At 36.0% G+C, this 14,522-nt stretch overlaps 2 protein-coding genes across 5 annotated transcripts in view; one reads left to right on the top strand and one right to left on the bottom strand.

Annotated features, from left to right (window-relative positions):
• The window catches only part of LOC115224200 (probable serine/threonine-protein kinase nek3), a 143,232-nt gene extending 131,739 nt beyond the window's left edge, over window positions 1–11,493 (bottom strand). For 2 of the 3 annotated variants that reach the window (XM_029794964.2, XM_036513253.1), the window contains exon 1: window positions 11,334–11,492. In XM_029794964.2, the coding sequence (XP_029650824.1) occupies window positions 11,334–11,352 (19 nt within the window). In that variant the 5' untranslated portion in view covers window positions 11,353–11,492. Of the gene's footprint in view, window positions 1–11,333 lie in introns of all 3 variants that reach the window. The other variant, XR_005003795.1, reaches the window with a different exon arrangement.
• A 502-nt stretch (window positions 11,494–11,995) lies between these two features.
• Window positions 11,996–14,522, top strand: part of LOC115224225 (serine/threonine-protein phosphatase alpha-2 isoform) — a 43,121-nt gene continuing 40,594 nt past the window's right edge. The window contains exon 1 of one of the 2 annotated variants that reach the window (XM_029795006.2): window positions 11,996–12,243. In XM_029795006.2, coding sequence (XP_029650866.1) covers window positions 12,192–12,243 — 52 coding nt within the window. In that variant the 5' untranslated portion in view covers window positions 11,996–12,191. The remainder of the gene's footprint in view (window positions 12,244–14,522) is intronic. The other variant, XM_036513266.1, reaches the window with a different exon arrangement.

The raw sequence follows: 14,522 nt of genomic DNA, 5'->3' as shown, positions 1-14,522 counted from the left end.
ATAAAGAGTCAAAAGAAATACTGGAAAGCATTTTCCCTGATGCTCAGCATCACAAGTGTCTCATAAGCTTACAGTGACATAGGTCTGGAGAAAATACCAGGAATCCAATGCTGTGTATTCTTCCCTAAAATCACTAGGTACCTCATTTACAAGGTCCACAGCAAATGGCTATGATATAATGGTAATCTTTGAATAAGGATCAATGCAACTAATTTTTATTACTGAAGCTTCTTTGATTCAGGAATAACAGAAACTATTGATTTCAACTGAAGACAAACAGATGAGGGTGATGATCATTGTCATCAATATTTTTTAATCTTCTATTTGTTTCAGTCATTGGACTGTGGCCTTGCTGGAACAAATGCCTTGAATGGTTCAAGGTGAACAGGTTGACCCCCGGTACTTATTTCTTTAAGTCTAGTACTTAAACACCTGTTCTCTAGCAATAAGAGGAGTACACACACACACACACACACATTTACACTGGGCTTACACACAGTTGCCAACTATTAAATTCACTCGCAATGCATTGTTTGGCCCAATGCACTTGTCCAAAGTGCTGCACAGTGGGACTAAACTTGAAATCATTTGCTTGCAAAGAGAGCTTCTTAACCACACAACCATGCCTATAACTATTTAAAAGAAACTGCACCAAAAAAATTACACTTGATAAAAAAAAAATCCTTCCTCCAACATGGAGAAATAGATGCAAAAACAATGACAAACTGTCTTATATTTAACAATCATATTTTAGTGTTAATTTGAGATGGATCTGCAATACATTATTACTTTATGTTCTTCAATCATGCATCATCTATTTTGTGAGATTATCTCTATATGATCTCCTGTTCTATTAGAAATAATAGTTAAATCTTCCTTAAAACCACACTGTACCATTTAAATAAAGGACTTGAATAATATAGTCCAATGTACACAATTCCTGAAAATAAGTAATAAGATGGCTATGGCCTGAATTCTTCAGTCAAAACTGACTTTGGTCTAAATGACAACTTTTGTGAGACCCAATATTTTTAGATATGACTAGACTTAAGGTTTCTTTGGTCAAACTCTCTAAAATCTACTTAAGATTCTTTTATTTTACAACTCAGAGGGGTATGAGAAATTTCAAATAAACAAATATAGATGTCACAGCTCTGGTACTATGGGCACGCAGTTAGAATGCCTCATAAAAGGATTGCAAGACAGATTCTTCAAGCTGAGCCACCTGGCAGGGAGCCCAGTGGTAGACCAAAAGTGAGATGACTGGAGTATATCCATGGTCTCAGTGGGTCACTCTTAGGAATCCGACAGGAAAGTTTAATAATGGTATGCTTCAGGTAGGATCCTATGGAGAAGGTGCTTGCAGACTCTACTCCCATAACCTTCCTTGGAATAGTGACCAGCAAAAATGGATGGAAATACAGAATGATAACAGTACAAATAGATGGATACATAACCAGATTGATAAAGTGATGAATATTGTTCTGAATAAAATTAGGAAAAGTGTTGAGCTATGTACTTTACTTTTAAACTGTTTAGAATTATGGGAAAATGGCTTGGTGAATCAGACTACCAAGTCATATGAGATGTATTTAAATCTTCTGCGGGTGTTTTCTCTATCCTTCAGAGCAGAAGATCCAACTGCATATGTTTTTAACCCTTTGACATTCAGACTACTCTGTCAAATATAATGCATTATCTCCCATGTCAAATGTTCTCATTTATTATCTTGTAGTGTTGAGATTTTGATGCGATTGTTTCTTTTTAGTATGACATTGTAGGTAGGTGTGATAGGTTGGATATGGCCAGTCTGAATATAAAACAGGTAGAATATTTAGGTTGGATATGGCCAGTCTAAATGCTAAACAGTTAATTCACTTAGCTGCCAGAAAAGAAAATGAAGAAATTCTAATTTTATCTGGAGAAACCAATGGGAAATTGCCTCCCCACCATTTCAAAAAGAGAGAAAGAAGAAGAAAAAAAATCTACAGAAACATCACCCATGGTCTTCTGATTTAATAATTATTCAACATACACACACACACAAAAAATAATGATAATGGTACCTATTTATTCTTTTAAAAAGAAGCTAATAGGCGCAGGAGTGGCTGTGTGGTAAGTAGCTTGCTAACCAACCACATGGTTGCGGGTTCAGTCCCACTGCGTGGCATCTTGGGCAAGTGTCTTCTGCTATAGCCCCGGGCCGACCAATGCCTTGTGAGTGGATTTGGTAGACGGAAACTGAAAGAAGCCTGTCGTATATATGTATATATATATATATGTGTGTGTGTGTGTGTTTGTGTGTCTGTATTTGTCCCCCTAGCATTGCTTGACAACCGATGCTGGTGTGTCTACGTCCCCGCCACTTAGCGGTTCGGCAAAAGAGACCGATAGAATAAGTACTGGGCTTACAAAGAATAAGTTCTGGGGTCGATTTGATCGACTAAAGGCGGTGCTCCAGCATGGCCACAGTCAAATGACTGAAACAAGTAAAAGAGTAAAGAGTAATGAAAGAGAATGAGAAAAAGAGAAAGAGAAAAAGAGGTGTTCACTTGCTCTACATGACAACTTGTTTACATTCATTTTCATTGAATTCTCTCACCTCAACTTCAAATGAAAATATATTCTGAAAGCAGGTTATTATTGTTAATGGTTTATTATCTGGCTTGAATAGGGTTTTGTTCCTATTCATATCTACATATTTGTTTGAAAGAGTTGAACCATAAAGTTAATTTTAATTGTTGTGAAAACCTCCCAAACCATTCCTTCTTTTCTCTCTGTTCCTCGTTTGTTTTGTTTCCTTTAATTACTATGCTAACATTCATTCATCCCAAAGTCAAAAGATGAAAACTTGTTTGAAAAACACTCCACAGAACTTGTGATATTTATTTAACATGAAAGCAAATACTGTTTTCATATTGATAGTTATATAAATGAAGAGAGTGGTTGATTAGTTAAGTTAATATACTAGAAAATGTCATGAGGTCAACTTTGATGAATGGTAAAGAACTAAAAATATTATGGTTTAGTTTTTCATGTCACTCTTCTGAAACATGAGTAGCCATGTATCTCCCCTACACCATGAAACCTGTTCTGTTCTGGCCCCTTCTTTCATACTTTAACCGCTCATTTTTTTATCATAAAGCTACCACACTCACTACCATAGCCCCTCTCAGTTCAAGCGGACTTTACTTTTGCAAGCTACATGGTGGCCCCATTTGCACTGGTGCCATGAAAACGGTACCCAGTACACTTGTAAAGAAGTTGGTGTTAGGAAAGGCGTCCAGCCATAAAAACAATGCCAAAGCAGACACTGGAACACAATGTAGTTCTTGGAACAATCAGATCCTGTCAAACTGCCTAAACTATGCCTATATGGAAGATCGCTGTTAAAAGATAATGATGATGGTGGTGGTGGTGGTGGTGGTGATGTTGCCTTTATTTGGCCAAATTATAATGAGATTGACTTTTCTTCCATATTTCTGAATTGAGAAAATATCTGCAGAAACATTACTCGGTGGTTAAGAAGTTTACCTCACAACCGTATGGGTGTGTGTGTGTGTGTGTGTCTGTGTGTGTGTGTGCGTGCATGTGTGCATGTGTGTGTAAATCTAAAAATGTAAACACAAACAAGAAAAATCTAAAAATGGCGCTCTTCAAATGAAGTTACTTGTGATATGTGTTCTGCACCAGGTTATAGTCACTCCCTTATTACTCTCACTTTCAGAAATATGGTGAACTTGGGAGTAACTTGCTGGAAACCTATAACCTATGACACTGTTATTTATGAATTACAATATAAGTCAGAAAAAAATAAATAGATATTCTGTGGTCATGAGGTTATGAGGTATTGGGTTGTTGACAAGATTATCTTAAACCAGTTTGATCCTATTAACACTGAATATAGATCCTTCCATAAGATACATTTCTGATTCACTTCATTCCATGATATTCATGCATACTGAAGTCCCTGTTGTGGTGCCACTGTGGCCCTGCACCACTTCTCTGTTTCTTTGACACCGCTTACTATGAAGTCCCAGCTGAACGACTGCTCCATAGATAGAAAGCCAACACCTCTTCTGCCAGTCTGCTCTACATCCAAGATCTCCCTTCAGTTCACATGTATAACAGTTTTGTTTGTAGCCTCTTCTCCTCCCTTTCACTTGTGTCCATAACGAATTGGAAGCCTCACCTTGGCAACAATTGCATCTCCAGACAATCTTTGTCGTCATAGGCAGGTGCATCTTGCCTGCATGAAATTCTTACACCACTGCTGTAAAATGACTGTTACGGTTTCCTTAAACAACCAAGCAAAACTACATCAGACAATATTCTAGACACATCTAGCTTCTTCTTATGGCTGGGTGCACCATCATTAGCTGTATGCATTCAACTCTTAATTACAAGTGCCTATTCTTGGTGGCAATCCAGATTAACAGCATAACAGTTCTCTTTTACCGTGAATCAATACCCTTTCAATCTACTTAAGCTACTCACTTGATCCTGAATCCTTTTATCAACTCTTATCCCAATGTCTCAGATTCTTCACCCACTGATTCAAAATACCTTTGGATATCTTCTCCATTTATCTGAAATTGCTTTCCCATTATCACCCTTTCCTGGAGCACACATTTTTGTTCTCCCATGCCAGGGAGTTCAACTGAATTCATAAAATCAACTCTTTGAGCTTTTGCAAGTCTCCATCAGTCTCTTCTTTCTGGCTTGACAGGATTGTCAAATTATGCATGGGAGCTTTCACTGATGGTGCCATAACTCTCTTCATAAATGACAATGATTTGAGTACACTCTGCAACATACTGAGTCAAAACATTCATTCCTCTCACAAAGAGAGTAGTGAGACAGGATACTCCTTGGGAATCTCTATCTCAAGAGCCCACAGCTCCATCATATACAAATGTATTGTTAACATCATTCTGAACTTGTTTATAGTAGTTCTGCAGGAGATTCATGATCATGTTCAGAGTCCAAAAGAATTCCAGTGCATATTTACAGCTAGTTCAAAGGAAGAGAATCAACTGGTCGAGTTGCTAGGTTGCTAGAATCACATTGAGAAGGTTCGTCTAATTAGCTGCCAATGCTGTGTTGAAACAAGAGCTACAGAGGAGTGTAGAATGACCAATTAACCAATAAAGAAGTCAACTTTAGTGAAAATATTCATGTGTGTTACAACTGACAAGAAGAGGATCTAGATGCTCCAGCCCAGCCACTCCCATTTCGGTTGGCTGCAAAGAATAAGGTTAAAGAGTTGGCACTTAGAGATAATGTTTCTAATCATGGATATAACTTGAAAATAACAAGAGGAGTTCATATTCAGCTCACTTTCCACAATGAATTATATATAGAGACATGGTGCATAAGAGTTGAACAACTCTGGATAAATTCCTGAATGCTGAAGCTGTAGTAAGTCTCATTCTATCACCTTCCATCACAGAGCAGTAAACATCCTTTGTGGTGACCTTATGATAATATTACTGTAAGTGTATTGATTCTCAATTGCAAGGCTCTTTAAGTTTTGTGTATGTGTGTGTGTGTGTGTATGTGTGTGTGTGCATGTGTGTGTGTGCGCATGCGTGCACATGTACTTAAAAAGTGTTTTTTCAGAAATACAAGTGGTTGTATTTTTTTTACTTTCAGAAATTCTGTTAGAACAAATCTGAATTTATAACAAGTAAATCAATGGGAAAGTAAGCTTTGTATATCATCAACACAATTTGAATGTCCATTTTTCCATGCTTGCATGGATTAGACAGAATTCATCGATGCAAATTCTCTATGGCTGAATGCCCTTCTGTTGCCAACCATTATCTGTTTTTCCTTTGCCAGACATGTTATCACACACACAGACGCACACACACACACCCACATACTGAAAGATAGTTTCTATCCACCAAATTCATTCACTCATGTGGTTAGGAAGTGAACTGCTTAATCACATTGCCGTGCATGCCACTATATTATAAATATATATAAAATTTATGACAGCTGTTTTGGTAGAATTTTATTTACTGTAGTTATAAAAGATTATCGGTTTAAAATTTTATCTGATGATGGTGGATTATATATTATGACATAATTTTTTATGACTTCATTAAATAAATTCTACCAAAACAGCTGTAGATTTAAAATGCCATTCATGTTTACTATCTTATACTTATGCTATACCAAGGATTCACTGGTGAGTCAGATTGATGTTACAAATTGGATTTGGTACTTGCATATCTATGGTACCTTGCTTGCACTAGAAGTCTATAATGTTTTATTTCACTGTGAGCTCTGGCATCCTACATGTTGATGTACTTTGATTCATAAGGAATCCTTATTACTAATTTATATTTACAGAGACACACATACACATTGGCACACACACTATTGTGATATATGTATGTATCTCATTATTCAACTTTATTTCAAGATTTCTTGCCAAGAGTGAAAGAGCCAGTTTCTAACCCAGATCCAAGGCTCCTTCATTGGAATTTCAACAGGGTATTTTTGTTTGTTTGTTTGTTTGTTTGTTTGTTTGTTTGTTTGTATGTATGTATGTATGTATGTATGTATGTATGTATGTATGTATGTATGTATGTATGTATGTGTGCAGATTTGTATGTTTTGTTTTATGTATGTATTCTCATAATATAGCTGCATACCTAGACCTGCTCATATATATTTAGATGATAAACTTCTGGAAAGTTTTACAGATTTTTACAGTTCCAGTGATAGATTGGATCTGTAGTCTCTGAATTAGCTTTCTACTTTCTGGTTTTCAAAAACCTAATTTCTCAAGATTGGTATTTAGGCTGTGTGTTACATATCCCAGGGCCCCAATAACTACAGGTATAAACCTGAATTTGTAATCTGGAAGGAGTAACTGCAGATTTCTCAATAGTTCAGCATAGGTATTCGCTTTTTCAATAATCTTTAGCTTTAAGTTAACATCCGCTGGGCAGCTAATTTTCACAACTGTACACATTATATCAAGACTATTGTGCTTACATTTTATTGAGGTCTTCACTGGTACATTCCACCAGTACTCCTTTTTATTATGAGTGGCTATCACTTCTACCATACTGTGGTTTCTTATTTCTTTGTCTATGAGAAGTGAAAGCTCTCTGAATTTTCTCCATCCTATTCTTACTCTAACAATCATACTTTCTGTGCATCCACCTCATTTGCTAAGCAGGTCCCCTAGGTAGCAGAAATTGTTCACTACCTCTAAAGGGCCTCTAGAGTATTTGAGAAAACACAACATACAAACACTACTTTTTCTGATAACTTCCCTATTATTCCATTGTGCCTCTTATGTGTCCATAGCAAATTTTAAGAAGTATTGCACACAATTTGTCTTAGGAAGTTTTTTTAAATAAGCTAAACTTTCTTATCCTAACTCTGCTTCACAATGTACTCGCTGTTATTTTTTATCCTATTGTTATAATAAAATGTGTGCTAAAATTTAATCTTTTCTTTCTTTATCCCAAATTATATAATTTTTGAAATTTTGTGATGAGTCTTTTTCATAGATTCTTGCTCAATGGGAGGACATTAAAGTGATCCCATCTCAACTGAAGTAGATTATGAAGATTATTTTCTATCTCAATTTCAGACTCCCTCTCTCTCTCTCTCTCTCTCTCTCTTCTTAAGACTTGAGAGACAGACAGATTAAATAACATAGGTATTGAGCCATGGTCTAGAGAAACTGACCAAAGTGATTATTAGCGGGTGGAATTTACTATGGTGGAATTTACCTAGAACTGTGTGGAAGACAGCAATTTTACTTAGCTTGAGGCATCTCATCAAGTACAGCAAATCACCACATCTCCTTGTTCCTTGTCATTCTCTCAGTGAGGTCTAAATAAAATAATAATTAACTGATCCTCCTCTATTTCCTTTTACCCAAAGCCAGGAGCTTTTCAGCCCCCCCCCCCTGAATATTTATATATGCATGCACACACACACACACAGCACTACCAGAACCCAATTTTGCTGAGATGAATGTGCTTTCTTTAGAACCACTTATTGCTAGTCATATCAGTCCTATGTCATCTTCTCTGTGAGATTCAAGGTCCTGATACCAGCCTTCAGCACTTTGTTCTATATCTTCCTGAGTCTTCCTCTTCTGCAAGTTCCATCCACATTCTGTGACTGGCTCTTCTTTATACAGCTGTCTTCATCCATACACATCATGCAACCTATTTCTTTATTACCCACAAGGGGCTAAACATAGAGGGGACAAACAACGACAGACATAGGTATTAAGTCGATTACATTGACCCCAGTGCGTAACTGGTACTTAATTTATCGACCCCGAAAGGATGAAAGGCAAAGTCGACCTCGGCGGAATTTGAACTCACAACGTAACAACAGACGAAATACCGCTAGGCATTTCGCCCGGCGTGCTAACGCTTCTGTCAGCTCGCCGCCTTCATACACATCATGCAACCGTACCAGAGCAGTCTTCTTTCTTGCACACTACATTTGGTTTCTCTTAGTTTTTCTCTTAGCATCTTGTACTATGTCTTTCACATATGTATATATATATTTATATCATGTATGGCTGTGTGGTAAGAACAGGTATAGGGATGGCTATGTGGTAAGTAGTTTGCCTCCCAACCATGAGGTTTTGGGTTCAGTCCCATTGTATGGCACATTGAGTAAGTGCCTTCCACTATTCCCTCAGACTGACTAAAACCTTGTGAGTTTAGTTGGTAGACAGAAGCTGAAAGAGGCCCATCATATGCACACACACACACACACATATATATACGTGTATGTGTGTATGCCTGTGTTTGTCCCTTCCCACTGCTTGACAACTGGTGTTGGTGTGTATATGTCCCCTTAACATAGTGGTTCAGCAAAAGAGACTGATAGAGTAAGTACCAAACTCAAAATGAAAATGAGTGCTGGGGTCAATTCATTATATATATATATATATATATATATATATATATATTAATGTTTGTTTTTATGCTATAATAAAAAGGATTTTACATTAAACTGAAAGATTACACAATAAATTTTGGTAGAGAACAAATTTAGTCTTCTTTGACAAGAATAGTATTGACAGTAACTTCAAAGTTTCAGCCAGCTGATCATCAGACAGTCCAGAGATGGCTTTGCCAGAGGAAACTATGAAGTCACAAAGAATAATTTTTCATCATCATCATCATCATCATTTAACATCCACTTTCCATGTTGGCATGGGTTAGGTGGTTTTACTGCAACTGGTAAGCTGGAGGGCTGCACAAGGTTCCAGTCTGGTTTGGCATGCCCTTCCTAATACCAACCACCTCGAAAGCGTAATGGGTGCTTTTTATGTGCCAGCAGCACCTGACACCAGCAATGGCCACAACTACGATTTCACACCTGCTATTTACATGACATATATATATATATATATAAATAGATAAGGCTGGTCAATGGGATTACACTGGGTTTCATGTCCATAAAGCGGTTAGCTTTACAGCGTATCATCAGACCTCAAAATCTGTTGGCACATGGCCTCTGTAGCAATATATATATATATATATATATATATATATATATATATATATATAGAGAGAGAGAGAGAGAGAGAGAGAGAGAGAGAGAGAGAGAATGAGAGACACACACACACACACACACATATATATACGTGTATGTGTGTATGCCTGTGTTTGTCCCTTCCCACTGCTTGACAACTGGTGTTGGTGTGTATATGTCCCCTTAACATAGTGGTTCAGCAAAAGAGACTGATAGAGTAAGTACCAAACTCAAAATGAAAATGAGTGCTGGGGTCAATTCATTATATATATATATATTATATATATATATATATATATATATATATATTAATGTTTGTTTTTATGCTATAATAAAAAGGATTTTACATTAAACTGAAAGATTACACAATAAATTTTGGTAGAGAACAAATTTAGTCTTCTTTGACAAGAATAGTATTGACAGTAACTTCAAAGTTTCAGCCAGCTGATCATCAGACAGTCCAGAGATGGCTTTGCCAGATGAAACTATGAAGTCACAAAAAATAATTTTTCATCATCATCATCATCATCATTTAACATCCACTTTCCATGTTGGCATGGGTTAGGTGGTTTTACTGCAACTGGTAAGCTGGAGGGCTGCACAAGGTTCCAGTCTGGTTTGGCATGCCCTTCCTAATACCAACCACTTCGAAAGCGTAATGGGTGCTTTTTATGTGCCACTAGCACCTGACACCAGCAATGGCCACAACTACGATTTCACACCTGCTATTTACATGACATATATATATATATATATATATATATATATATAATATATATATATATATATATATATATATATATATATATATATATATATATATAAATAGATAAGGCTGGTCAATGGGATTACACTGGGTTTCATGTCCATAAAGCGGTTAGCTTTACAGCGTATCATCAGACCTCAAAATCTGTTGGCACATGGCCTCTGTAGCAATATATATATATATATATATATATATATATATATATATATATAGAGAGAGAGAGAGAGAGGAGAGAGAGAGAGAGAGAATGAGAGACACACACACACACACACACACACACATATATATACACACATATGTATATACACATATATATACACATACACACACATTTATATTTATCTATATATACATGTAATATATGTATATACATATACAGACACAAACACATATATATATATATATACATATATGCACACATACATACACACATATACAATTAATATCATCATTTAATGCAGGCAAAGTTTGGAAAATTAAGCAAGACCTGACAGGCCAGAGGTCCGTGTTTTTCTCCTTATGCACATACACACACACACACATATATATATATATATATGTGTGTGTGTGTGGTGGGGTATATTTGCTTATATTTATAGATATGTTTATATACATAGGTATACATTTATATGCAGGTATATATCTGTGTGTGTGTATTTACACACATATATATATATGTGTGTATTTACACACATATATATATATGTGTGTATGTACACATATATATATATGTGTGTGTGTGTGTATATTTGTATATATATATAGGCATATATATCTATACATGTAAATGTGTGTGCATATATATGTATGCATACATGAATATACATATATAAATTTGCCTATATATATGTGTGTATATACATGTGTGCATTTATACATCTGTGTGTGTGAATACATACATACATACACACACACACAGATCACATATATGTGTATATATAACTTAACTACACTGTTTACCATGAACCTTAATTGAAAGTTTCTAAATGAATCAAAGTTTAAATTAGAAGATAATATACTGGAAGAGGCTCACCTTTTCTTTTTAAACCCATTGATAATTAAAGTGAGTATTTTGTTTTATAGGATATCTGTCGAACATTTAAATATATATCTGCTAAAATCTACATGTTGCTATATATATATTTATATAATATGATATAGCAACCATCAGTTGTTGTTGTTGGCCTGTCAACTAAATTAATGACAACAGACGACAGGGATTGTCTGCTGCTGGTGGAGTGGCAGCTTTTTCAAAAATATTAATATTTTAGTTTTCCTTTCATTTATTATTTTGTTAAAATATAAAATCAATTTAAATATTTTTTCAATGAATTAAATGAATAAATATTACAAAAATTCAATTCCATATATAATTCGTTTTCCGCCTCTGCTCTTCGTAATTGTTCGTGTTATTTTAAATATCTAAAAAGTAGTTCACACTAACTTAATGTATGTTAGTGATTTAGAAGCTGGGTTACCCTGTGTTGGGACTTTAATCATTAATCAACCTGTAACGTCTGTTATATGTGTTGAAATAAAACAAAATCAAATTAGTTTTGTTTGTGAAGACAATTCAGTAATTTTTTTCCTCTTCTATAAATGAATTAAAACTAAGGGAAGCGAGTAGTTATTGGCGTATAAACATTTGAAAAGTTCCCGACGCCATGAAGCAGTGTGGAGCAACCGATTAACCAATCACCGCCAGGTCAATGTTAGCCAATAATATCGTGTATTCATACGCGTGCTGCAACCGGTACTCTTACGCCATTTTGTTATAAGGTTGTATATGTCTGTTAGCAACTAGTTGACTTAATAATCGTCGATCATCTGAGTGGAGCAACCTTTGGCTAACAATTTATTACCTTTTTTCGAAAGAAAGATCCTTAGTGGAATGGCCGATGATAAACTGAACATTGACAGTATTATAGCAAGATTACTAGAAGGTAAAGTCCACCGCTTGTATCTTTTCTATTTCGAGCAACTATTGTTCCCCCCCCCCTCCTTGTGATTTGATGAAAAAGTAAAAAGAAAAAAAACCCCGACTCGATCGTTCGGGACGGTGGAAAATGGTTTATTAGTGTGCTGCACGAGTTATTTATGTGAACAATGTGTTTATTATTAAAAGTGTAACGCCAAATCTGTGAGCCTTTAGCCATTTTTCTGGGTTTCGTTTTATTCTTCGGTTTCCATTTCCGACTCGAATCTATTTTTGCATCCATCGCTGCCACATTTCTCGCCAAAGCTCATCCTTTTCGCCTCTCATTTCTTTCGAACGATGTCCTTCGAAGAGTATTACTATAGAAATACCCATTTCTTCCTCTTGAACCGTTTTATCAGCTCCAATTCCACCCGCAGTCCTCCTTTTGCAGTTCGTCGTACGCAACCTCGCTCTTTTGTTCAGTTTTATCCGCCAATTCTTAACAACATTTCAACTTTATTCATTTATAAATCCTCAATTAACAGTCTCCGATCCTGAAACGTTTCCAGATTCCATTTCTGGCGCCCACCGTTTCCTTATTGTTCTGCTCAACGTGAATATAATAATAAATAGCAGCAATGAGAATCCTTCCTCCTCTCGTCCCCCGTCGCAGCACATTTCCCATCTTCTTCCTTCCAAACCATTCTCGCCATAATCCAACTCAAACTGACGCTCACCTTTTCTTAACTCACAACATTTCCGAAGCGCATTTTTAACAATTCAAACCCTTACCATCTCCATTTGCTTCCGTTTCTTTATTCAAATTCAGTTCATTCGAAATGCATCTCTTTTCCTCTTAACCTCAATACTCTTCTCTCTCTCTCTCTCTCCCCTCCTCCGCCATCCAACTCTTCTGGCTTCCAAATGAATTATTTTCTTAATATTTAAACACCCTTAAGCTGTTTACAATGTTCAATGTTTAATCCTTGGGGACAGGTAGAATAATAGATCGCAATCTATTGCTTCAGATCTCATCTTCTCAACATATTTGCGCTATTCCATTGCACATTTAAAGCTCTTTCATACATACATGTATATATATATATATATATATATATATAAAATGATTATGTTTCAATGTATGTATAATGTATTCTACCTAAGTCTGATGTTACTCACCAGTGTACATATATATATGTTTAGGTTTTGTGCACATAGCATATTTAAGTGAAGTTTGTGTGTATACTGTTCAGTGTATCTTGTATTCATTTGTATGTATATGTCTGTTACCTTCGTGTAGATTTTATATATATATGTGTGTGTGTGTGTGTATTACTCCTTGGTGTATGTGTTTAGCTTTTATACACATTGCTCATTTAAAATGTTATACGAGGAGGTCTATACATTCAAATGTATAATGTTACACATTGGTGTAATATGTGTGTGTCGCCTTTGCGCCCATTTGAAAGTGTGTGTATGAATGCTTGTGTCTGGGTGATCACGAAAGCCCGTCCACAACCGTTTCAACCAGCAGCAATGAGAGAAGAAGCTTCAAGGACTTTCAAGTTTCCTCCTCCAGCTCGACTTAAGCGCGCCAAGCACCATCTAATCATCGTCCAAGTACTTCGCTGCATTTCAACATCTATTTCTTTCACTATAAATTCTTCCTCCTTTTAATCCTGATCTCTATAAATTAAAACAACACACACACACACACACACAAAATATTGAATTTCTGAAATCGTTGTGCCACTCTTTTTTTTCTTCTTTTTAAATATTTTATCTTACTTTTTACCGTCCCTCTTTCTCTTTGGTCTCGTGGGGAACGACTGATGTGTGTTGTGAAGGAAAATGGAACGATCACCCCCCCCCCCTTTAAATGGCATCTCGATGAGTAATAGTGACATTCCTTACTCATCATATTGTTGAAGAAGAGGTTTTGACAGGAAAAAGAAAAAGTAACGAACTTCACATTCAAATGACAACGAAATGTTCTTTATTGTTAATATTGGCAGGGAAATAATTAAACGAAGGTTTAAAGGGTTTTTTTGTCTTTTCATTTTGAAATATATTTCGAAGACTGTGTGATGGGAGATTTTAGTAAATCCTTGACCGGAGCCGTCACCAATTAAGACAACTTGATCTAGTAACCGACTTCCTTCACCACCACCACCGCCGCCACCATGTCTACTATATTTATATATTTATATATATTATGGTAGAACTGGAGTACTTGTTACTGATCTAGGTAGGTGTTACCTACCTCACACAACCTTGGTGGCTCAATAATCTGCTATTTTTACC

The sequence above is a fragment of the Octopus sinensis genome, linkage group LG25, assembly GCF_006345805.1.
Source record: "Octopus sinensis linkage group LG25, ASM634580v1, whole genome shotgun sequence".
NCBI classification, from domain to species: Eukaryota; Metazoa; Mollusca; class Cephalopoda; order Octopoda; family Octopodidae; genus Octopus; species Octopus sinensis.
The sequence above is the reverse complement of the archived record's forward strand: the minus strand, read 5'-3'. Positions and strand labels throughout refer to the sequence as shown.